This window comes from Carassius gibelio, chromosome B9 (assembly GCF_023724105.1).
Source record: "Carassius gibelio isolate Cgi1373 ecotype wild population from Czech Republic chromosome B9, carGib1.2-hapl.c, whole genome shotgun sequence".
Classification (NCBI taxonomy): domain Eukaryota; kingdom Metazoa; phylum Chordata; class Actinopteri; order Cypriniformes; family Cyprinidae; genus Carassius; species Carassius gibelio.
In genome coordinates, this window is record NC_068404.1 from 32,050,842 (window position 1) to 32,076,908 (window position 26,067).

Sequence of the window (26,067 nt, forward strand, 5' to 3'; positions counted from 1 at the left end):
TTTGTGTCACAGTCTTTCCTCAAATACAGTTCTGGACTCGGATAAACATTTCATTCACTGTGGTGATGTTGATTCCTGAAGCTCAGACAAAGTCAAGAGCACGGTTTTGATTCCCAGGCAATGCATAAAACTGATGAAATGTGTATCAAAATGTAGATTCAGTAGCGCTGCTGTATTTTCCTACACATCACTGGATGAAAGCAGATAGTCGAGATCCTTTAATGGAGCCAGACGTCATGATAATGATTCATTGTTTCCAGTGAAACACAGCTGCTTCTCTGCAGACTGACCTCTGTGTTCAACAGCACTAGTCCAATTAGTAATGAGTCCAGCAGTAATGAATCCAATTAGTGATTACAATGAGTGGAATTGATTCTTATTGTGCTGTGGCTGGATAAATAACTGTTCTGCTGGATTCATTTAATGTGCATGAGACGACTCATCAAATACAGCAGATTGCCATGGAGAATCACTTAAATCACAATGATCATGTATGTGTATAGTGTACATCTGTGTGAACAGTGTTGGGTCACAGACACATTACATATACAGCGTATATTTTTGGGGGTATTTACCTCAAAAGAAAGGAAGTGAAATGAAACATGCCCCGTAGGGGGGTACATTGTAACACAGCCATAACACGGTTTAAAATACTATCTGATCCAATTAAAAACATACACGAGACTAACTAAAATATGTTTTGCAATAAAAAAAAATAATTACTTTTTCATATATAATAATGGTGGGTTTTTTAAGAATTAAAAATGATAAAAGTAAATGTAGACCCGGCCTTTACAGATTTGACTGATGCATTGCTCTTATCTGTACGATAAAAAATTATGGATTACTTAAAATTTCCTTTAGGGGTTATCAGAAAAGATGCCACATAACGCGTTTGTCAAAAACGTGCTATTTTTGGCAACTGCAAAAGGCTTTTAAACCGAAAGTGAAAAGAATATGCATGAGGCTGAACAAAATCTAAAGTCACATCTGTAGAGTAGTTTACTAGTTACTTGAAAAAAGTAACTCCACGAATCATGATTTTGAATCAAAGGCATTTATTGCTAAAATGTACTTGACAAACAAACAAAACAAACCACATTATCATCATATTCAATATAAGACAATGTGTAAATAAAACCATGTCAAATACCAGAGAACAAGTGCTTGAGGAAATATTCCCCAACATCTCCACTCCAGCACCAATAGCATATAAATATGTGATCATACAGAGCTTCTTCTTCTCTGCAGTCGCGTGAAAGACCGACGTACAATCAGTTCATCCTGAAACATTCACGTGAATCGTTCTGCCATTCTTTATGATGTTATTTCAGGCATAACAACAAGATCTTCAGGAATTCTCCTCTTTGTGTTTGCCTGTGAAAATAGCATCATGACGAGAGTAAATAATGACAGAATGATCATCTGAGGGTGAATTATTCCTCTTTTCAGAAGCAGGAACCATGAACGTCCATCATCTCCAACATGGAGACCAACGTGTGCTTGTCTTCTGGCGAGCAAAATGCCGAAATCCAAGTGAGAGAAAACGGCACCATGATCAAATCCAGAATGATTTGATAAAAGAGCACGACATAGAGACCATGAGATTAAAAACACTGTAGGAATCCATCCAAAGAAACAGAAACGAAGCCAGGAGTCACTGATGGGAACATCTGAATGAATCATCTTGTGCTTATGAAGATCCAGCGTCTAAAACTTTGACTTCTATACTGAATAATTCGGGAACGATCCATGTGCTCATTACTCCATCCATGTGATGCTTTTCATCGTCTGTGAGCTCCACAGACACAGAAATGTGTTTCTCTGACCTTCAGACGCTTGTCTTGTGCTTCAGTCTGAGTGCAAGTCTGCAGAGGACTGGGACGTTTACCAATGAAGCCTGTTTCCACCACTCAATCAAATATTGAGAAAAATAATTACAAATTTTCTTTTTTTTTTTTTGCAATTGTAAGATATAAACTCACAACTGCAAGATATAAAGTCAGACTTGCAAGAAAGAAAAAGGCAGAATTGTGAAATGTAAACTCACAATTGCAAGAAAACACTCAGAATTGTGACATAAGCTGGCAACTCCAATAAAAAGGGTTTGTTGGCTGCACAAGGACACAGAGAGCAGCTCGTGTCAGTTAATGTGCAGAAATGAAACGTGTGTTTGATGAAGTGCTCAGTGTGTAGACGTGTGTGTGTGTGTGTGTGTGTGTGTGTGCTTCAGACGCCGCTGGGGTCTGGATCTGTCCTGAGCGTCTCGTGCTGTTCATTCATTCATCTGTAGAAATAAAGATGTGCTTCTTCTGACACGTGATGCTCAAACTCTCTTAACGCTGAAACAAACTCTACACCAGCACAGAAACAAACTCTCAGATTATCTTTGATAAGTGTCAGAAGACTTTCAGTTACACCAGGGATCAACTTATAATGTTACTATTATTCACTAATCAATTTATCAATCATTTGACTGTTTTTATGTTTTATGTTTATGTATTTTTTTTGCATTTCAGTTTTTATTTTATTTATATGCATTTGTTATATTATATATTATAATACTATTTAGGTTTAATGATTTTTTTTTTTTTTCAGTTTTAGTTTTTATTTTCAGTTAGTCATTTAAGTGCTTCAATTTTTGTATTTCAGTTAACTGCCAATGCAACATTTCTAAAATTAACATTTTACTTTATTTTAACTTCATTTCAATTAAACGAGATCTCATGAATTATGTTTTGTGTGCTGGTGTGCTCGTGTGTTTCTGGCTGAGCACATGATAAACTCATGAACCACAGTGAGCACAGCTGATGGATCAGGAGACAAACAGTGTCAGGAAACAGCGTACACATCCCATGATGCTCTAGGGCATAGAAAACCATCAAAGAAAGGAGTTTGTGCTTTCACTCAACAAACTTTCATTATAAAGCACAGGCAGTGTGAGTGAATCTCATCAAAACATGTCCGGCTCATACTTCACTCCAAAACTAAAAGAAAGAACAGATCATATCTTAAACAGTCTCTTCTGCTCACAAAGCCTTCATCAAGAATACTGTTAAAATGGTAATATTGTGAATTATTACAATCTGATAATGTAGCTATGATAAACTTCTCTTCTGTGAATCTGTGTTAAAGTGTAATGTATTTCTGTGATGCTCCGCTGTATTTTCAGCATCATTTCTCCAGTCTTCAGTGTCACATGATCTTCAGAAATCAGATTTACTCTTCTTACTTGAGCATAAAGGCACAACGACTCTAATACTAACATGCCGTATTAATAATTCACCATTTAAATAAAATCATGATTTTAGTGGGGAAAAATGATGCAAAAACCCCACCTAAAATAGGCTTTATAATTACTTTATGCAAAATAGAATTGAGTTTGTCATTTGTATTTATTTATCTTTTTCTCTCTCTTGATTTTGGTGTGAAATACGCCACTGTCAGGTTCTGTGAGATTCATCATCACTCCTGCGTTCACATCTCCTCATGAGCTATGAAGAACACCCTGGTTGAGTCGTCATCCTCCAGATCTGCTGCTTTAAGACGCGAACCAAACACGGGAAGCTGAGGAGGAAGAGATGAAGACACTGTCTGAGGATCTGTGCGGAGGACGATGGCAGTAAAGCTCGTCTGGAGCTGGTGTCTGGCTCTGATCTTCTAGAAGCTCTCCACGAAGCTGCTGGGGAACAGACCGGTCCGTCCGGTGCGCTGGAGAGTGCCCTTGAACCAGCCGTCCTCTCGCTTCTTGAGCACAAACACGATGTCTCCCTCCTTCAGCTCGATCTCGGCTTCGCTCTGTGGAGGATACGGCACAACCACACGGTACCTGACGGAGAGAGACCGAACACAGCTCTCAGTGAGGAGGATAACAGGAGAAACTCTCACACAGCTCTCCACCAGACGCTTTCAGTAACAGAAACAGACCTCTTCTGCTCTCTGAGGTGGCTTTATCTGATTAAAAATAGTGTAAAAGTGTGAAATATTATTCTTTACTATAACACAGATTCACACAGAAAACAGAAAAGTTGTTTTAAGAATAATAATATTTTATATAATAATATTTCACAATTCTACAGTATTTTTTGATCAAATAAATTCAGCCTTGGTAAACAGAAGAAACTTCTTTAATTAAAATAAAGGCCAGATTATGCCAAACTTTTGACTGGTAGTGTATAAATGTGGAATATTTTCTAAAATGTAGTTAAATTATAGTATATATATTTCAATACTAGTAAACAGTCCACAAGAGGGCGCCACAGACAAACACAAATCAGACTGCATCAGGACAAACTGGGCTTTAAAGTGCATTTTACTGTTGGTTTTAACTAAAATCGGAAAAAATAAAAAGATTAAACTTTATAAAATTGTGCTTGCTACAACATCTTAAATTTTAAGCATTCAGATGTGTATTCAGATTTGACTTCTGCACTGTAACACAACCTCATGCATAAATGCAGCGCTGTGATTGGATCATAAGAGTTCATGCTCATGAATAATAATGAGAACAGCTCAGAAAACTGATGATGTAGCTCCAAAAACAACTTTCCCTAAATAATAAACATTGTGAGCAACCTGAACTTGTTTGTTAACATCTTGAAAACATCAAAAATGTGTTTTAGGATTTCATGATCCTTTGAATGCATGGATTTAAATGTGCATTAGATCTTGAATTAGATGAATATTGTAAACTGATTATTCTGACAGCCCAGATCTGGAGATACTGACTCAGTAATAAATGCAGCTTTGGTCTGCAGAAGAATTTTTTTTATTTTTTTTTATAAAAAATAAAAAAATCAAATTATTCCAAACTTTGGAGCAGAGGGGTATAATTATTAAATGGTCAAAATTTGAATGATCATATTTGAATTCTCATCACATATTTCAATACTAGCAAACACACATCTTATTTTAGCAGGGCTCTGAACCGGTTCAAGAAACGAAAGCCGGAAACGAACGATATTTTGACCGGAACAGAAATGATTTTTTTTAGTTCCGAACAGAATCGAAAATTTGAAATGGACATAAACCGGTTAATAACTTTATTTTATCGTTCTGTTTAATATTTGAAATTTGCTGTCAACCAATCAGAATTCCAGCAGAACAGCGCACGCACAAGTGAAATGTCCCTCAGCTGTGAACTCAGTCAAGTCTCAATCACTAAAACACGCCCTTTACACGCCTCTCAGAACAACGTCATGCAAACTCAAAATTTCACCAACAAAGAGAAGTTATCAGAAAACTAAGAAATAAGTCACTGGAACATGTGCGATCACAAAACCAACATGATAAAAGCGGGCGTTTGTTTGCATGCTTTGTTATATATTCACATTCAAAACTAAAGCATCAATGTTTTAACTATAGAATAAGTGATACATTGATCATATTGATTTAATTTTTCAAGGCCTCAAAATTAGTCACACAAAAATACACTTATTTCTATTTTATTTATTTATTTTTAACGCTTATGAAAATAGCCTGCTTATTCAGTCGAGTCTGTTTCTGTTTATTAGCCACAGTAGCCGTCATATTTAGAATGAATGATAATATCTCTATTTTTATAAAAGTTCCCGAACAAAAAACATTATTAGGCTATATTCTTTTATGATAGGCAACGTGAGATAAACTCTCGAGACGAGGCTTGTGACAGATAATATAAGTTACTAAACACGACTGTTAATAAGAAGCTGACGTCTGATTTCTTCAAGCGGTCATATTTACCATGTTTACTATGGTACAGCGTGCATAGTCTTTTACATCGCTTATAAATATTTCAGCCTTGTTTAGTGATTATAATCCACATCGGATCAAGTTATTTCAAACACTTGCTGCTGACTGAAAGTGAGTTTTGAGCTCGATTTATTTAAAAAAGTGTTTAATACAGGTGTTAAAGCTGTTATCTTTCTGAAATGATCCGCGCTGATGCTCTCCAGACACTGAGAAACTCCGCCTTTGTTCATAACCCCTCCTCTAGCCCCAGCTGGCCCGCTTTTGACAGTGGAAACGCAACTGGCCCTGGCACGCACTAGCACGCCCGGTTTAAGCTCGATAGTGGAAACACGGCTAATGGCGCCGCCTTCAGGGCCGGATTAAGACCAAATTTGGCCTGATGACGCAGCGCAAAAAGAGCCTATTTTTTCTAGGGGTTGGTGTATGTGCATTCGACACTCAAGTAGAGACCTGGGAGTACCGCAGGACAATATTTGATTGGTGAATGCGGACGCGGGATATTATTGTGTGCGGGTTGCGGGAAAATAAAGTTATTTGCGGGACTCCCGCAAAGTGGAAATATCTAGCAAAATAAAATTACTAGAAACAGATAAAACTTTATTTATAATAGACTAAAATGAAATAAAATAGACTTTGCGGAATGGGAGGATGCTGATGAAACCATGGACAGCGACGTGTAATTCCATTCCGAGATAGCGAGAGATCCAGAGAAGGAAAAGGCGATTTCAAGAGTTTCCGAGATGAAGCAAAGTAACACGTCATGTGCATCTCCAGCTCCCAGCGCATCATTGGAGAGGGCTTTCAGTAATCGCGGTCGCATAAGAGCGCAGAGACGGATTAATCTGAAGCCCTCATCAATGAAGAACATGCTATTCCTGCTCAGACTACAGTAGTCGTAGTCTACAATTGTTTTTTTTTAATTCCGTTTATTTTTAATTATTTATTTATTTTGCTAAATATTTAAAATTGGTCTATTTTGTTATTGAGGAAAAATGATTTTTTTGTTTGTTTAATGTTTGAACAATACAAGACATTCTTAAGCAGTATAGGCTAATTTTCCTTTGAACATGAAATAAATCCAAGTTTATTATTATTATATAATTCATTAGGCTATACTATAGCCTAATAGGTATTTTTTTTTATTTACATTTCTTACTTTTTTACTGTATTTCTATTTTCTATGTTCTAATTTCCATGTTCGTTCCTTTCATCCATTTAATTAAACGCAAATAAAACGAAACATTTGTTTCTTTTTTTTAATTTATAATCAACAGGGGAGCAATTGAAAAAATAACACAGTAGCAGGCAGAATATGCAATGGATTAAACAAAAAACAAAAAAACCTATAGGCCTACTTTACCCGCGGGATTTTGCAGGCGGTAGCGGGACGAAACTTGATCGTTCGCGGGAGCGGGAGAAAATAACATATATTTCACGGGAGCGGGATAAAATCTTGCGGGAGCGGGACAGAAAAATCCATCCCGCGCAGGTCTCTACACTCAAGCGTCAGCATGCTCAGCCTTTCCTGCCCAACCGAGGACCGCAGCTCTCCTTTGATTATTCCTAACTCTGAGAAGCTCCGCTCGCCAGAGTCATTGGACATCATCATGCACAGATAGATGCGCTAAACTATTTCGACATAAACGTCCGAGAAAGATTTAACGATGACAAAAGCTCGTAGCTACAGCTCTGCTGAGTCACCGGTTTCTGAGTGCAGCAAACTCACATCAGCTGATTTTAACCGATATATATGGCGAATACGAAAACTTTGATTGTGTGTGGAATGAGAAACCCAACGTTGGTTTCAGTTTCGTTTTAGTCTAAATTAATTAGTTTTGGTCTGTCTTTAATATTGCTATAGCTTCTTATATTTATAATTCTTGTTTTTTTCTAAATACTGTTAATTGAAATTATTTTGTTGTGGAGTGAGAGGAACTAAAATAGCCAGCAGAGCTTCACAAATTTCCCAGAAGATGAACAGATTTCATTTGATATTAACCTCAAAATAATGATTGAATGAAATTTGGAGTCGACTCTCGGACGCATATACAGCGTTACTTATACATTTACTATTATTCTATATTCTTTATATTAAACAGCATTTTATCATCCAGATACGATTCTGCTCGGAGTGAACCGACTGAATTTTTTTTTTCGTTTTCCAGCCCTGTATTTTAGAGCATCAGTCCACAAGAGGGCGCAGTCACTGATAGACACAAGCCAAACTACACCTGGTGCTCAAAGTGCATGGATTCTTCTTTTACTTATTTAACTAAAATTGCATAAAAAATGCTTGAGACATTTCTTAAATGCATGTGATTCACACGTGTATATGTGAGCCTATGACTGCTTCTGTGCTGCAGGGACACTGATTATAATAATAGACATAATGAGTCCTGTACATGTTATCATCTCAGTGTAAGCGTGCTGACCTCTCTCGGGACAGAGGCTTGGGCTCGGGTCGGACGGCCAGCGGTGAGGAGGAACAGGCCTGACGCACCGGAGGAGACACAGAGAAGTTAAGGTCCAGAGATCCAGACTTCCTGTGCAGCGGCTCCATCCCCATCGCCCCCTGCATCTCGCTCTCGTTGGGACAGGATCCGGCTCGGCTGTGAGCGCACGGCTCGTGTGTCGGAGAGCGAGACTTCTTCTTAGCTGCCGCTCCAGAGAGAAGCTTCAGGAGACCGCTGCTCCTCTTCTCTTTCTGGGAGAAAACACGCCAAAATAAAAGTTCAGTTTAACTTGAAGGAATTATGACAGAACTACTGTATATTCCTATTGAACTGTTGAATGTTCTTCTAATAATAATGATAATTAAATTACAATCTCCCGTGAGGGTTATGAGGTTAATGATTTACGTATTCACTTGATTATTCAATTATATGATATGTTTTGATATTAAAACAAAGAAAAGAATTAAAAAATTAAATAATTTCAAATGGCCCTGTTATCGTAAAAGTTTGAATAAATCATTTTTAAAGTAAAAATTGCTCTAATTTTGTGTGTGGTATATTTTGCATATGGTCTTGTTTTGGATTGTTATCACTGCTGGAGCTAATCTAAACTGTTAGCTAATGGTCAGTCATCGCTGACTATAGCAGAAATAAGGTTTGTGGTGAATATGAGCTCAAGATATGTTCAGATCAGACAGAGACAGTACTAGTGTTGAGACGTGAGATCACATGACACATGTCTCTTATTTTAGACTGAGAGTTCATTAACAGCCCATAATTAACACTGGTGATCATCAGCTCATACAGGACTGAACGTCTCACACAGATATATTCTCAGGTGTTCTCCTCACACACATCAGCTTCAGCAGATTCACATGTGTGTCCGCTCCAGAAACAGGTTTCAGTTTTCCCCAAAAACAACTTCTTTTTAATAGTTCAATTCAGTTTTAGTAATCAGAGATCTACTGAAGTGAATACAAACATTTAGCTAGTTCCTGTATGCTCCTCATACATTTCTGAGCTTTTAGAAACAAATACTGTTGTGATTATAAAAGTAAACACATTCAACATATTTCTGAATATAATTTTGTTTGAATTAGCTTTTTTTTTTAGTTGTATTGATTTTACCATTACTTCTATGAACAGTCATTCTGAGTTTGCATTCGACAGTTTTTATTGACTTTGAGGAACACTGAATGTGTTTGATCTATCACTGAGTCTAGATCTACAGTGAGATCATGTTCACACTCGCTCCTGATCTCTGTCTCCGTGGCAACACCAGAGCTGTCACTCAACACATGGACACAAAGTAACTGGAGACACTGATTTGAGAAAGTAACTCAGATCTGTACTGGTCTCGTCTGGACTGGTGACTGACCTTCTCCATCTTCTTGTCCTCGGCTCTGTGCACACCTGTGTCAGTGTGTGTGTGTGTGTGTGCAGGTGAGGACGGCTCCGCTCCGGTCAGAAGAGCTGTGGAGCTCAGGGGTCTCAGGGGCCGAGAGGAGGCGCTGTGGGACGGGGCCCGTGCTGGAGAACCAGACGGACTGATGCTCGCCGGGGGACTGTGCACTGGACAGTAACACAGCATTCACACACACACACACACACACACACTGATGATGACCGTCACAAACATGCACTCTCATATTCACATGCACGATTACTCAGAGTAAAATCAGAGGATTATTGCAATGATTAAATTTGTGTTGATTACCATACACGCAGCTGTGAGTCTGGGTTCATTATAACATCTGTACAAACTTGTGATGAGAAGCACTTATTACCAGCTGCTGTCAGAAGAAGAGACGCTTTAAGGGATTCGGTGCTTTTCTGACAAAATAAAAGCTTGATTTAATGATTGAAAAATGTAGATTTATATTTATTTATTTAAATATATTTTTACAATGATAAATATATATAGTATTGTTCAAAATAATAGCAGTACAATGTGACTAACCAGAATAATCAAGGTTTTTCGTATATTTTTTTATTGCTACGTGGCAAACAAGTTACCAGTAGGTTCAGTAGATTCTCAGAAAACAAATGAGACCCAGCATTCATGATATGCACGCTCTTAAGGCTGTGCAATTGGGCAAATAGTTGAATTAGTTGAAAGGGGTGTGTTCAAAAAAATAGCAGTGTGGCATTCAATCACTGAGGTCATCAATTTTGTGAAGAAACAGGTGTGAATCAGGTGGCCCCTATTTAAGGATGAAGCCAACACTTGTTGAACATGCATTTGAAAGCTGAGGAAAATGGGTCGTTCAAGACATTGTTCAGAAGAACAGCGTACTTTGATTAAAAAGTTGATTAGAGAGGGGAAAACCTATAAAGAGGTGCAAAAAATGATAGGCTGTTCAGCTAAAATGATCTCCAATGCCTTAAAATGGAGAGCAAAACCAGAGAGACGTGGAAGAAAACGGAAGACAACCATCAAAATGGATAGAAGAATAACCAGAATGGCAAAGGCTCAGCCAATGATCACCTCCAGGATGATCAAAGACAGTCTGGAGTTACCTGTAAGTACTGTGACAGTTAGAAGACGTCTGTGTGAAGCTAATCTATTTTCAAGAATCCCCCGCAAAGTCCCTCTGTTAAAAAAAAGGCATGTGCAGAAGAGGTTACAATTTGCCAAAGAACACATCAACTGGCCTAAAGAGAAATGGAGGAACATTTTGTGGACTGATGAGAGTAAAATTGTTCTTTTTGGGTCCAAGGGCCACAGGCAGTTTGTGAGACGACCCCCAAACTCTGAATTCAAGCCACAGTACACAGTGAAGACCGTAGAGCATGGAGGTGCAAGCATCATGATATGGGCATGTTTCTCCTACTATGGTGTTGGGCCTATTTATCGCATACCAGGGATCATGGATCAGTTTGCATATGTTAAAATACTTGAAGAGGTCATGTTGCCCTATGCTGAAGAGGACATGCCCTTGAAATGGTTGTTTCAACAAGACAATGACCCAAAACACACTAGTAAACGGGCAAAGTCTTGGTTCCAAACCAACAAAATTAATGTTATGGAGTGGCCAAACCAATCTCCAGACCTTAATCCAATTGAGAACTTGTGGGGTGATATCAAAAATGCTGTTTCTGAAGCAAAACCAAGAAATGTGAATGAATTGTGGAATGTTGTTAAAGAATCATGGAGTGGAATAACAGCTGAGAGGTGCCACAAGTTGGTTGACTCCATGCCACACAGATGTCAAGCAGTTTTAAAAAACTGTGGTCATACAACTAAATATTAGTTTAGTGATTCACAGGATTGCTAAATCCCAGAAAAAAAAATGTTTGTACAAAATAGTTTTGAGTTTGTACAGTCAAAGGTAGACACTGCTATTTTTTTGAACACACCCCTTTCAACTAATTGCCCAATTGCACAGCCTTAAGAGCGTGCATATCATGAATGCTGGGTCTTGTTTGTTTTCTGACAATCTACTGAACCTACTGGTAACTTGTTTGCCACGTAGCAATAAAAAATATACTAAAAACCTTGATTATTCTGGTTAGTCACATTGTACTGCTATTATTTTGAACAATACTGTATACAGTTGAATTTGATCAAATAATAATTATATATTGTACATAAGTATTACTACTACAACTGCTTTTAATGTGTATTAATAATCTATTAACAACATTTATAACTATTATTTTATTTGATATTATTATTATTTTTTGTTGTTGTTGTGTTACAATATTATTTGTAATAGTAGTAGTATTACTTAAAAAATATGTATATTTCATAAAATATATGTGACTATATCCTAAATAAAAATAGTATTATATTATACATTATAATAGATTATATTATAAATATTATAGTATTTAACAACAATAATAATGATTATTATTATAATAACTCTAATTGTATTGATTTCAGTTATATTGATATACAACCACAACATTTTTTGGCTAAATTGTGTTGCCTATAAACAAGCAAAGCAACCAGGGTTCTTAAATAAATAAATAATTCAATATTAAATACTTAAAAATGATTATTAAATGTGTTATAGTTTAACAGTATAAATAAACACATTAACTGCTTTTAGATGTTTTATTTCATCTCTGTTGAGCAGATGTAGATCAGTGTTTCCTGAGCGCTGCACATTACGTGTGTCTCTGATCAAACACACCTGATTCACGTCTTTAGTTCATTAAAACACACTCTGAGCTGAATCAGAGAAACACTGATGTAGACTTGTGTGTTCACAGATGCACCTCACACACACATGATCTGGTTCTGCACTGCTGCACAGCTTCACTTCACTCTTCAGAGTCAAGAACTGGGAGAATACAACCCTGCAATTACTGCCAGTTCACATTACAGCAGACGTCTGAGAGTGTGTGTGTGTGTGTGTGTGTGTGTGTGTGTGTGATTACTGCCAGTCTACATTACAGCAGACGTCTGAGAGTGTGTGTGTGTGTGTGAGTGTGTGTGTGTGTGTGATTACTGCCAGTCTACATTACAGCAGACGTCTGAGAGTGTGTGTGTGTGTGTGAGTGTGTGTGTGTGTGTGATTACTGCCAGTCTTCATTACAGCAGACGTCTGATCTGAGCTGGAAACACTGTAACAAGTGCTTCTGACCCCAAGATTACAGAGCTACACACTGAACACACTCCACTGATGAGAGAGTGTGTGTGTGTGTGTGTGTCTCACCGAGCTGCATGCCGGAGCGTGCCTGACTGAGCGTCTGCTGGCTGCACATGCGCAGACAGTTCTTCAGATGCAGCTGTGGAGACGACGGGCTGCTGAGGGGTGTGCTGGAGCGGGACGCAGACGCCAGCAGGACCGGACTGGAGGGACCGGAGCCCGGGGAACCAGGAGCCTGACCCTGAGCCGCTCCAGAGAGACACGAGCGCGTCTGACCCACGGCGAACGGAGCCCTACACACAGACACAGACACACACACAGACACACACACACACACACACACAGACACACACACACACAGACACAGACACACACACACACACACAGACACACACACACACACACAGACACAGACACAGACACACACACACACACACACACACACAGACACAGACACACACACAGACACACACACACACACACACACAGACACACACACACACAGACACAGACACACACACACACACACAGACACACACACACACACACAGACACAGACACAGACACACACACACACACACACACACACACACAGACACAGACACAGACACAGACACAGACACAGACACAGACACACACACACACACACACACACTAGTGTTAAATCCACTATAAGAGCAGTTAACAGGCAGTTTTTCTCTGGTTCATCTCTGGATCTGTGCTCGTGTATGAGGTTCAGATGATCAAGCTCATGTCCTGCAGAATAAAACACCACCACAAGTCTTTGGTATTTGTTCATAAACTACAATATTTTTTCTCTATTTACATAATTTTACGTCTTTGAATAACTTGACTTTAGGTGAATGTCAGAGATGAGATTGATATTCCATTTGAATTTGAATGTAATCGAGAATTTCAAATCAACATCGCTGGATCTGTGTGAGTCTGGTTCTTGATCCTCATCAGATGTTTGCAGTTACCCATGAGCCTTTGCCTCTGAGAGACACCTGAAGTGAAGTGTGAATCAGTGATCCAGTTATAGACGTGTGAGTCTATCTGATCAAGCTGTGTCTGCAGGAACACGCAAACAAACACCTTCATACCATGAGATGATAGCAGAGAGATAATGAGATGAGGTGAGTCCTCCAGAGAGTGTGTGTGTGTGTGTGTGTGTGTGTGTGTTATCAGTGTCCCTGCAGCACAGAAGCAGCATCAGTGTCACAGACGTATATTTGGAGAAATACACAACAATACACTGTGTGAGTCACAATTATACATTTCTCTTTTATGACAAAAATCATTAGGATATTAAGATAAGATCATGTGCTCCAACACCAACCTATCACAGCGCACACCCTCACCCGAATACTAACCACACCCACCTGTGTACCGTAACCGTTATGAGCAGTTTAATGCAATATAATTCACGGTTTCTGCAAAACTCTGATGAGAAGCTGATGTGATGAAGCTCTTAAACTGCAGCAGATCCAGAGTTTAGTCTTAGACTTGTTTAACAGTCTGTTATCTGTGAAAACTGACAAAACCTTTCTCTCTGGGACACTTTCATTTACGGTCAGTTTACTTGCTTGTGCTTTTACTGTGAGTCGAAACAAACCCAAACAGCTGAAAGCAACATAACTGACTCCTCAGTAAAAGATTATTTAATATTATAAGGCCTGGTTTCACAGAAAGGGCTTAGGTTAACCAGATTTAGCAGTTTTTATAAACGTGCCTTAGAAAGAACATCAGTGGTGTGCATCTTCAGACAAAACCAAGGCTCTGGAGTACTTTAAGATCAATCAGTGCAAGTTTCGTTCAGCTGAAACAGCTCAGACTTACATCTTAGTCTGAGACTAGGCTTAAGCCCGGGGGTAAATATAATAAAAGTCTTAGAAACTGAGATTTCTGAGAAAGCAATTCAGAGAAGAAAAGCTGTGTTATGTCCGGGTGGTTTGAGGAATGCTCACCTGGAGATGGGTGTGACGTAGTTTCCCGGGAAGACTCCAGACGCTCCGGAGCGCAGCGATGTTCCTTTGAACCATCCGTCCTGACACTTCTCCATCACACGGTACATCTCACCCTTCCTCAGCTCCAGCTCATCAGCCTTCTGCGGTCTGTAAGCGTACAGTGCCAGATATCTGCAGAGACGAAGAGAGAGACTCACCAGAGAGCTGTGTTATACACACACACACACACACACACACACACACACACGATCTGGACTCACATGTTGAGAGGCAGCTGCACTCTAGCGGCGGCGAGCACTTCTCCGGTTGTAGACGTGATGCGTGGAGGAACTGAAGCTGCTGTGTTTGCTGTGACTGGAGAGTCCTGAGAAGACAACAGATCAGATGATGGACACTCTGAGGGTCACTAATGGGCTCCTGCAGCTGCTGACAGGATGCATTATGGGAGTTAGAAATGCACCTTGGGACTTACATGATCCGTCTGTTTCACTCAGACAAATCTCCAGAGATTCACCCTCATGCTTCTCAGGCTGACCTTTGACCTCAGAACACTAATGGAGCCTGACACCAGCTGAGCCCAGGTCAGAGGTCAAGACTACATTACATTCGTATTTATATATATATATAAAAATACAGCAACATTTGAGTTCAAATAATAAAGACGTTTTCAGTAAAGAAAGAATCTGTGTTATTTCAATATTAATAAGATAGTGTTATAGCTGTTTTTAATATTTGTAAAAAGATATAGTTCTTGTATCTTCCACTTTTATTGTTTCTGTCATTTTTAATGACATCATCGTAAGTCGATGGACAACCAAGAGTTAATTACTGCACTTAACATATGTGTATGTAGTATTTATCATTTCTTTTTATTGTAGTCGTAGTTATTATAACTGTATTTTGACTTGACATTCACAGTGATCTCCACTAATATAAGAGTTGAACAGCAACATGGAATTTGCCCAAACTCATTTTTATAATTTATAAATATATAAATATGTATTCATTTATGTGTTTGTTTGTTTTGCATTTGCATGAGAATTTGGGGGAAAATGTATCAATGCAATGAAACAAATAGTCTTCTTCTATAGATTTAGGAGTAAATGTGAGGAAGACAGATGTGTGTGTGTGTACCTGTGTGTACCTGTGTGACAGGTGTGTGTGTGTGTACCTGTGAGGCAGGTGCGCTGGAGGACAGGTGTGTGTGTGTGTGTGTCTGTGTGTGTGTACCTGTGAGGCAGGTGCGCTGGAGGACAGGTGTGTGTGTGTGTGTGTGTGTGTACCTGTGTGGCAGGTGCGCTGGAGGACAGGTGTGTGTGTGTGTGTGTGTCTGTGTGTGTGTACCTGTGAGGCAGGTGCGCTGGAGGACAGGTGTGTGTGTGTGTGTGTGTGTACCTGTGAGGCAGGTGCGCTGGAGGACAGGTGTGTGTGTGTGTGTGTGTGTACCTGTGAGGCAGGTGCGCTGGAGGACAGGTGTGTGTGTGTGTGTGTACCTGTGAGGCAGGTGCGCTGGAGGACAGGTGTGTGTGTGTGTGTGTGTGTGTGTACCTGTGTGGCAGGTGCGCTGGAGGACAGGTGTGTGTGTGTGTGTGTGTGTGTGTACCTGTGTGGCAGGTGCGCTGGAGGACAGGTGTGTGTGTGTGTGTGTGTGTGTGTGTGTGTGTGTGTGTGTGTACCTGTGTGGCAGGTGCGCTGGAGGACAGGTGTGTGTGTGTGTGTGTGTGTGTGTGTGTGTACCTGTGAGGCAGGTGCGCTGGAGGACAGGTGTGTGTGTGTGTGTGTGTGTGTGTACCTGTGTGGCAGGTGCGCTGGAGGACAGGTGTGTGTGTGTGTGTGTGTGTGTGTGTGTGTGTGTGTGTGTGTGTGTACCTGTGTGGCAGGTGCGCTGGAGGACAGGTGTGTGTGTGTGTGTGTGTGTGTGTGTGTGTACCTGTGAGGCAGGTGCGCTGGAGGACAGGTGTGTGTGTGTGTGTGTCTGTGTGTGTGTACCTGTGAGGCAGGTGCGCTGGAGGACAGGTGTGTGTGTGTGTGTGTGTGTGTACCTGTGTGGCAGGTGCGCTGGAGGACAGGTGTGTGTGTGTGTGTGTGTCTGTGTGTGTGTACCTGTGAGGCAGGTGCGCTGGAGGACAGGTGTGTGTGTGTGTGTGTGTGTACCTGTGAGGCAGGTGCGCTGGAGGACAGGTGTGTGTGTGTGTACCTGTGAGGCAGGTGCGCTGGAGGACAGGTGTGTGTGTGTGTGTGTACCTGTGAGGCAGGTGCGCTGGAGGACAGGTGTGTGTGTGTGTGTGTACCTGTGAGGCAGGTGCGCTGGAGGACAGGTGTGTGTGTGTGTGTGTACCTGTGTGGCAGGTGCGCTGGAGGACAGGTGTGTGTGTGTGTGTGTGTGTGTGTACCTGTGTGGCAGGTGCGCTGGAGGACAGGTGTGTGTGTGTGTGTGTGTGTGTGTGTGTGTGTGTGTGTGTGTGTGTGTGTACCTGTGTGGCAGGTGCGCTGGAGGACAGGTGTGTGTGTGTGTGTGTGTGTGTGTGTGTGTACCTGTGAGGCAGGTGCGCTGGAGGACAGGTGTGTGTGTGTGTGTGTGTGTGTGTACCTGTGTGGCAGGTGCGCTGGAGGACAGGTGTGTGTGTGTGTGTGTGTGTGTGTGTGTGTGTGTGTGTGTGTACCTGTGTGGCAGGTGCGCTGGAGGACAGGTGTGTGTGTGTGTGTGTGTGTGTGTGTACCTGTGAGGCAGGTGCGCTGGAGGACAGGTGTGTGCAGTCAGTGATGCGAGCGGTGGTGCGGGGGTCTGAGGAGCTGATGAGCACAGGTGCACTGATCTCCATCGAGTGCCGGTTGTTCTCCATCACCTGAGCGGAGCGCTGCGTCATGCTGAGCGCCGTGAACGAGTGACGCTTCTTAGCGTTCTTCTTCCCCTCTGCGTGTCTGTGTGCTCCGTTCCCGTTACTCGCCGACGGTTTGTCCATCTCCATCAGCTGCTTCGCCGTCTCATTCAGCTGAGGACAAACAGATCCACAGATGTTTAAACTTACAGCGATAGTCTCTTCTGCTCAGCAACGCTGCGTTATTTGACCTCTGAAAAGAGAGGTGAGCTCGACACGGTTTAATTTCACTTTAAATAAATTCAATATGACATTTATATGTAGTTTATAATGAATGGAATGGAAAATGTGCTTAAGTTGTCTTGTTATGAGCATCCACTTGATTTCTGTGATGCACAGCTGAGTCTTCAGCATCATCACTCCAGTCTTCAGTCACATGATCTTCAGAAATGTTATTTTTAATTTTATTGGATTTTATCAATGTTGAAAATAGTTGTGCTGCCAGTTATTTTTAAAGAAACAAAGACATTCAAAAAAATAATAAATACTATATTATTTATTTTTCTTGAGCAGTAAATCATCATATTATTCTGATTTCTGAAGATCATGTGACACTGAAGACTGGAGGAATGATGCTGAAAATACAGCGGAGCATCACAGAAATACATTACACTTTAACACAGATTGACACAGAAAGTAGTCTTGGTGAGCAAAACAGACTTCTTCCAGAAACATTAAAAAGCCAAACTTCTGACCAGCAGTTTATATTTGCTGTTAAATATATTTGATAATATACTGACACATCAACTTCAGCATCATCACACACATGTTCAGCTGAGAGGCTGATGTGTAGATATATATACAGTAGGACAGGACGGAGAGGAGAAGTGCTTCATTTATCCCTGCAGGGAAAGTGTTATGCATGAGCAGCCAAACATAAACCATACAGCATTAAATAAACATAATAGAATAGTGTGAAACACACGAGTCCTGCTGCACACACACTCACACACACTCACACACACACACACACACACTCTCTCTCACACACACAGAGACACACACACACACACACACACACACACGCACACACAGCAGATGAAGAATCCCTCAGAATCACTAAAGCAATTATTCAGTCTGATTCACTGCCGCCGTCATCCTTCTGTCTGATTTAATCATGTGATACACTGCATCATCAACACAAACACACATTATGCAGATTATAAACCGTCTGCAGCACATCAAACACCAGGAGAGTGATGAAGAACACACCGACCGTCCTCATCCTCATCTGACAGACGCTCAGATTCACGCTGATCCAGACACATGAGATCAATCGAGATTTAGTTTTCAGAACTCCGTTTTCTCTTTTCCCAAATTCATTTTGTTCCACATTGTGTCTTGCCAAATTCTGTTTAATTTATCCAAAATTTCATTTTTTTCTACATATATTTTTTTATATCTTTTTCTGGATGCCATTTTTCTGGTTATATTAAAGTTTAGTTTCATTTAATTTAATGAAATCATGCAATAAACTGTTTATTAAAATCTTATTAAAGGTTTAATAAAAACAAAATTTTTTGCACCCTATAAAACCTAAATTATTATTATTCTTTTTTTGTCAATTTCTATGGTTTCCATTTAATTTTCTGTGTTTCATTTTAATGGTTTGATTACATTTTAATAATCAAAAATCCAATGACAACATCTGACAGGAAGTGACATCATTTTGGTGGGAAATCAACATCAGTAGGTATCAATGAATCTGATGAATTCGGTGATATTTTGGAACAGAAATCATATGACAGATGCTCCTACTATATATAAAAAATGAAAATAATTAGCAGACGGATGTTGTGATGAATAAAACACAAACCAAATGAACATGACAGTGTGCAGCAACCAAACAGATCAAAGTGACCCGAGCCCTTTGTTTCAACTCACAGTCCTGCATTCATAAATATGCTAATGATATGCAAATCGCATGTAAATGAGGCAGATTGATGGACCCCCGCGGACGCAGTGTGGGTCTCAGAGGAAGAATGGAGAGGCCTTCTGAAGGTCAGGATATTATTACTCTGACATGAGCACGTTAATCGAGACACAATGCGCGCGCAGACATGCTAACGCTAACGGCGATCTGACACGACAGGATGGAGAGAAACCAGCGCTGACGTCACACCTGTGGAAATAACACTCATCATGTGATTAGTGAAGTGTGGTGTTTCTGGCGGGTCACACACGTGGCTTCCGTTCACCGGTTCGTTAGGATCCCGGCGCGCGGGAGCTCGTTAGCAGCCGTGAACTTTGAAATGTTCTTAATATAAGTCAAGCTCGGCTTCAGTCGCGCGGGAGGAGATGCTAATTGTGCCAATAATAGAGTCCTTCACGCCGTGTAATTACAGCACGGGAAAACGACAAAAAAGAAAATCACAAAGCGGCAAATGTGCAGCGAATAATGACAGACTGTCAGCCGCGCGCGGAAATAACCCACAGCGAGGAGCACGAGCGCGATCTGAGCAAACACTGCGCTATCAGCAACTATAAGTGTGTCAACTCTGTTTATACATGTGTGTGTGTGTGTGTGTGTGTGTGAGAGAGAGAGAGAGTATGTCATACATATTCTTTCTTTCTTTTTCCTTTTTCCTGCAGGCTGTTCAAGCTCCAGTCATTTCCCAGCATGCCCTGCAGTGGAGCCCAACACTTTACAGTGCAGTAACACAGCAGAGAGAAGTTCCCAGATTAGATCAAGCCAAGCAGCTCGATTACATCATTAAAACAGGAGCGCAGCGGGAGACACGAGGACAGACTCCTAATGAGAAAACAGATAAACATCATTTATTTTCCCATCTTCATCTGGTGATCACGGGGCAGAGGAGATCGAGTCCCTGCACTCGGCATCTGCTCATCAATCTGACAGAAATACAGGAATTATGAGCCAAACACAGCCGATGATGAAGAAACGAGAGACTGAACAACTAAAGCAACTGTTGACCCAGAGATGGACATTTACTGATGATCCCCTCACCCTCAGGAGTGTGTTTCACATTCATCCTAATCTCTGATGGGTCAGCATATCTCCAACACCTTTTCATTTTTTGGTGCACTATTCGTTTATGCCTTGAGAATATTATTTTAAAATATTTCTCTTTTTTAGGAGATTTCTTATCTTAATGTTATTCTTAAATGTGCATCACACAGATAATGTATTTCTCAAGAGTAAATGTTTAATTCATGACAAATATCCCTAACCTGCTAAAGGACATCAGAACATCTCTGCAATCACACTCATATAATCAATACACTTTACCCATAATGCATCACTCGCAGCGCTCTGAAGGATCGTTGTTGTATTTAATAGTGAATTATCTGAAAGCAATTTAACCTTGAAACTCTAAAGAAGATGATATAATGCAGCAGTCTAGTGCTTTCTTCAGTTGTATTGCATTTAAAGGAAAGCCTTTAACACACACACACACACACACACACACACTCAAGTGCACATACCTCCACGTATAAGATAGGAAAAATCCCGATCTTATCTCCCAGCATGCCTTCTGCCCAGTTATCATCCACTCTTCGAATGACGGTGAGAATCTCATCCTGAGAGAAGAAACACACAGTAAACACATGCACTTTCACGGTTTTATTCTAGCGCTGTAGACATCATTTGACAAGAGTCATTGAGGGATTGAACACAGGTAAGCCACAACTTTTCTAAAGCATTTTTATCACCAGGTTTAAATGAAAGATACAACTGTGTATCATCGGTATATAAGTGAAAGGAAAATCCATATTTCCTACAAATTTTACCCAGCGGTAGCATGTAAATCATAAATAGAGTTGGTGCAAGAATCGAACCCTGAGGGACACCACACATCAAAGGTGCACTGGAAGATGTTTATTGTAAAACTAGTGTTATTAAAGCACATTTCAGACCATCTGGGACTATTCCAGTGCTTAGACTCAGATTAACAAAAGTTAATTATAACATCAGAACCAATAATGTTCACAACCTGCTTTGCAAAGAGAAACCTCTAATAACTTATTTCTTAGAACTTGCAATTGCAAGTTTAAATCTCACAATTCAGACTTTTTTCTTTGAATTCTTTTGAATTTCTTTGAGCTTACATCTTACAGTTCATTCTTTTTTGCAATGAAAATAAAAAAGGTCATTTTGATTTCATATGTAAAGCAGATTCACAGAAGAAAATAATGACGTTATTCAGATCAATTCAGTTCATTAACAACAATGTTGTAAAATTAATCAATTACGCAATGTTAACTGAAAAGATATATATAAATTAAATTATTTTAAATAAATTTAATCTATGCAAAATTTATTTGAAATTTAGTTTAAATTAATCTGAAGTTAATTTTGTTTAAAATAATGTATTAAACAAATAAAACTGAAATAATTTTTTTTAATTTATACAGACTACAAATGACAAAAACAAACAAAATTACTAAAAATTAAAATTTAAAAGAAAAGGGAAAATGTAGAAATAAAACCTGATTCAAAGATATAAAAATATAATAAATGTATAATAGTACTTCAGTGATATTAGAATAACCCTGAACAGTTATATCTGTATCTTTATGAACGTGACTGTGTTTATAATGATCATATCGAAGCCTAGCAAAGAACTCATTTGAATCAATTAACATCAAGTTTGAGTTCACTAAGAGTCAGACCTGACTCAATCAAGTGTCTATGAAGGAGTGTTTAGCATGCAGATGCTGGTCTGTGTCTCATCCGCCGGTCCTTCTCTCTGAAAGGACTTGTGTGTGTGTGTGTGTGTGTGTGTGTGTGTGTTTCAGGATTCATCTCTCAGTTCCTGTGTCTGGAGGACAGTCATGCATTCAGACTCTGAACACTGCAGCTGCACGACTGCGACTCGAGACGATGTGAGGAACATACAGAGTCAACAACAGACTCTCAACAATGGGGTTTTGTTAGGTTTTGTCCATACATCGACACATGACCCCTTGAATCTTACGGATCCTATTTCATGATAACTATATTAAAATGTAAGCATTTAGCTTTTATTAAAAGCTGCTAAACATTAGTGCTATCAAAAGATGAATCGCATCCAAAATAAAAGTTTTAGTTTATACGATATATGTGTGTGTGTACTATCATGTACACACACATACAGTATATATTTTGAAAATATTTACACGTTTATACATTTAGACTGTATATCCTGAAATTGTGTCTGTACCTTACTGAAGGTCAGGCAGTCTTTGTCCTGGTCTTTGTCTGTGACCTGGAAGTCGTAGAGAGCCTTCCCCTGCGGTGGAGTCTGGGACAGCGGGCGGATGCACTGGATGTAGCTCGCCGGGAGGAAGCCGTGGCTGCCGTTCAGCTCGCCGTGGAACCAGTTCTCGTCCACCTTCCGTCGCAGGATGATGATGTCACCTTTACTGAACTTCAGGTCGCCCGCTTCTTTGCCCTCGTAGCTGTAGAGCGCTTTACCACACGGCAGCTGAGGAACGCTCTGGAGGACGGAGAGATAAAGACCAGACACTGTTCACCCTCAGACAGACAGAAGACGTTTCCAGCACTCGTGCAAGGTTATTATAAAAACTTCAGTTTCCAAGGCCAACATTTCTTACTATTCTTTAGTTTTTAATAAAATTAGTTTATAATTTTCAATTTTTGTTAGGTATATGGCTAAAGCTAAATAAGTAAAAAAAACTATATAGAATATAAAAAAAAAATAGATATAAAAATGACAGAAACACACAACAAAATGACAAACCATAGAGTATAAAAATAAATGTAAAAAAAGAAAATAAAATAATTTATACAAACTACTACAAAGACTACGCCGAAATATTTGTAAAAAAAAAAGAAAAATGACTAAAACTTTAAAATATAATACAGAAATATCTATTTAAAAATATGGACTACACAAATATTTAACAATATAAATATAATGGAAAATATAAAAATATAAAAGTTCAAAATATAAACAAAAATTATAATATTGTATATTGCATCTAAAAACTAAAACAACTACAACACAGAAATATTAAATTAATAATAATGACAAAAAGCACAAGAAAAAGACTAAAACTTCATCATATATAATATAATATTGATAATATAATATTAAAATTTAGTTCTGTAAAAAAAGTTTTTGTACTGTTTATTATGTATATATATAGTATATATATATATAAATACAAACATATACAGCATATATTTAGAAAATATTTACATCAATATATTTATATTCATGTAAATTTTATCATATATAAATACATAAAACATAAACCAAATATTTTTTCTTAAATATATACACATGCATGTGTGTGTATTTATATATGCATAATAAATATACACAGCACACACACATATGTGATGTAAACAAAAACTTTCATTTTGGATGTAATTAATCACGATTAATTGTTTGACAGCACTAATAAAAACATATCAAATATACACATTATAGATGTCATACTTCACAGAACACAGATCTCTCCCATCATCATCTGTGCTGTGGACTAAACATAAACCCAGACTCTTGCAGCAGTTGTAAATGATGGATCAGTCAAACACAATCTCCTGAAAGTGTCTCTGAATACAGAGATCTGATGCAGCGCTGGGAAAGATCTGAGGAGCTCACGATGGAGAGCAGCTCTAGTCCTGATTAAACCTGACTTCACTGGAGTATTGTGTTAATGCAATAATGAATAATGTAGACTATAACACACACACACGAGTTAAACACTGACAGTAAATACTGAGTTAGTGTATGTATGTATGAACACTGTTAAAAACATAAACACACATGTATTTCATTCACCAGAGTTAATCGTGCTGGGTTTTTAATAACAGTTCAATAGACAATAAGTTATTATAAATTTTCAATGATTCCAGTTACTTTGTCTGTTTTTGCTCCATCAACCAAACTTGTTCCAAAATGTTTGAATGAATCACTTGAACGGATTAACGGTTTAATTTCATTATGAATAATATTAGTTTAATAAGCGATGTGAATGAGCACAGAGTGCCTCTCGGTTGAGACACGAGACCGTGTTCAGTGTGTGTTTAGTGAAGTCTGACTCTCGGAGGGCTTCTCTTTCCTCCAGCGCTTCAGACAGGATTAAACACACACCAGCTTCCCAGAGAAATAAAGACATCTGATTTCTCTGATCAAATCATACCATGTTCTTTTGAACTTTCTCTTCATCTGTGAACCCTCAAACATTTTTTCATGAATGTTTTCACCATGATAATCAGAAATGAGCATCAAAGCATCATAAAAGATGATTTCTGGAGGCGTATTTGCATACACCTGTGACCACACCCACATTCTCAACATCCAATCAGCTGCTGCACAGAGCCAAGCCCCGCCCACACGTGTTCTTTCAGTATAATCACTTCTTCAGTGTCATGATGACTTCATCTGAACATCACCTGACCGAACAGAACACACACACTACCCATGATGCACTTCTGTCTCCGTCTGCCCACTCTCTCAAATTCACAGCAAAAAACTGACAGCTGTAAAGAATTTGGTGCCAACTGTTTAGATTTTACGGTTTTAGCTTAAATTTACATTAAAATACCGTATTTCGATTAACTGATATGATGTTAATATACCAGTCTACTGAAGGACTGGAATCTGTCTAATACACTGATAAACACCAAAGAAGATGAGGATGAGAGTCACATGAAGAACACAATCAGCTTTAAATACTGACATGTGAAGATGCACAGAGTCATTCACACACAATGAACACATGGTGAGTTTATATCATGAGTTTGTGTTTGTGTGTCTTCAGTTTTGATGTGTGATGTGATGATAATAATTATGCCAATTCTTCTCATTAACGTGAGTCTCTGAGCTCTGATGTGACACTAATGCGCCTCTGTTCGGCCCAAAATAACAGAGATTCAGAAAGACTGAGACACAACAGCCTACTGATGTGTGTGTGTGTGTGTGTGTGTGTTTATTAAACTACCTTTTTTATATCAAAACAATTTAAATATTACTCAGAAAATGTGTAAAAATGACTTGTATAAACGTTTACTTTTAGATGAGAGATGTGATCAGTTTTTCATGCTGCAGGGTTCATTAATAGACACACAGTCTTAAAGCATTAGTTTTAGTCCCGTACTAAAAAATCATTGTATGTGCATCTATCTGGAATTCTTTATGAAGATGAAACCCTAACAGCAGTCGGTCAGTTCCCGTGTTTAATGAGTGAGTAATAAAACACCACCAGCGTGTGTGTGTGTGTGTGTGTGTCTGGTTTACAGCATTCTGACAGAACGACTGCATTTAGTTTGAGTCCTTCATCCTAACATCCATCACAGACGTCTGGAGCTCAACAATAAAATATACACAAATAATGAATAAAATAAAACCTGAGAATTAGAAGATATAAATGGAAAACATAAATGCAATATAAAATATAAAACAATAAATCTAAAATATACAATGAATCAAAATCAAACACACACCGTACTGAACCTACAGCT

At 39.1% G+C, this 26,067-nt stretch overlaps 1 protein-coding gene and 1 long non-coding RNA gene across 2 annotated transcripts in view; one reads left to right on the forward strand and one right to left on the reverse strand.

Moving 5' to 3' along the window:
* Window positions 1-1,041: 1,041 nt before the first annotated feature.
* Window positions 1,042-26,067, reverse strand: part of LOC127964902 (E3 ubiquitin-protein ligase SH3RF3) — a 48,143-nt gene continuing 23,117 nt past the window's right edge. Inside the window, exons 2-10 of the mRNA XM_052565395.1 lie at window positions 22,796-23,071; window positions 21,078-21,173; window positions 17,472-17,744; window positions 15,012-15,115; window positions 14,752-14,922; window positions 12,851-13,077; window positions 9,562-9,755; window positions 8,163-8,434; window positions 1,042-3,829 (exon numbers count right to left, since the gene is read on the reverse strand). Of these exons, the coding sequence (XP_052421355.1) occupies window positions 3,661-3,829; window positions 8,163-8,434; window positions 9,562-9,755; window positions 12,851-13,077; window positions 14,752-14,922; window positions 15,012-15,115; window positions 17,472-17,744; window positions 21,078-21,173; window positions 22,796-23,071 (1,782 nt within the window). The 3' untranslated portion in view covers window positions 1,042-3,660. The remainder of the gene's footprint in view (window positions 3,830-8,162; window positions 8,435-9,561; window positions 9,756-12,850; window positions 13,078-14,751; window positions 14,923-15,011; window positions 15,116-17,471; window positions 17,745-21,077; window positions 21,174-22,795; window positions 23,072-26,067) is intronic.
* Window positions 19,540-20,986, forward strand: LOC127964994 (uncharacterized). The gene is made up of 2 exons (XR_008155230.1): window positions 19,540-20,117; window positions 20,223-20,986. It is a non-coding gene; the product is annotated as an uncharacterized LOC127964994 (long non-coding RNA).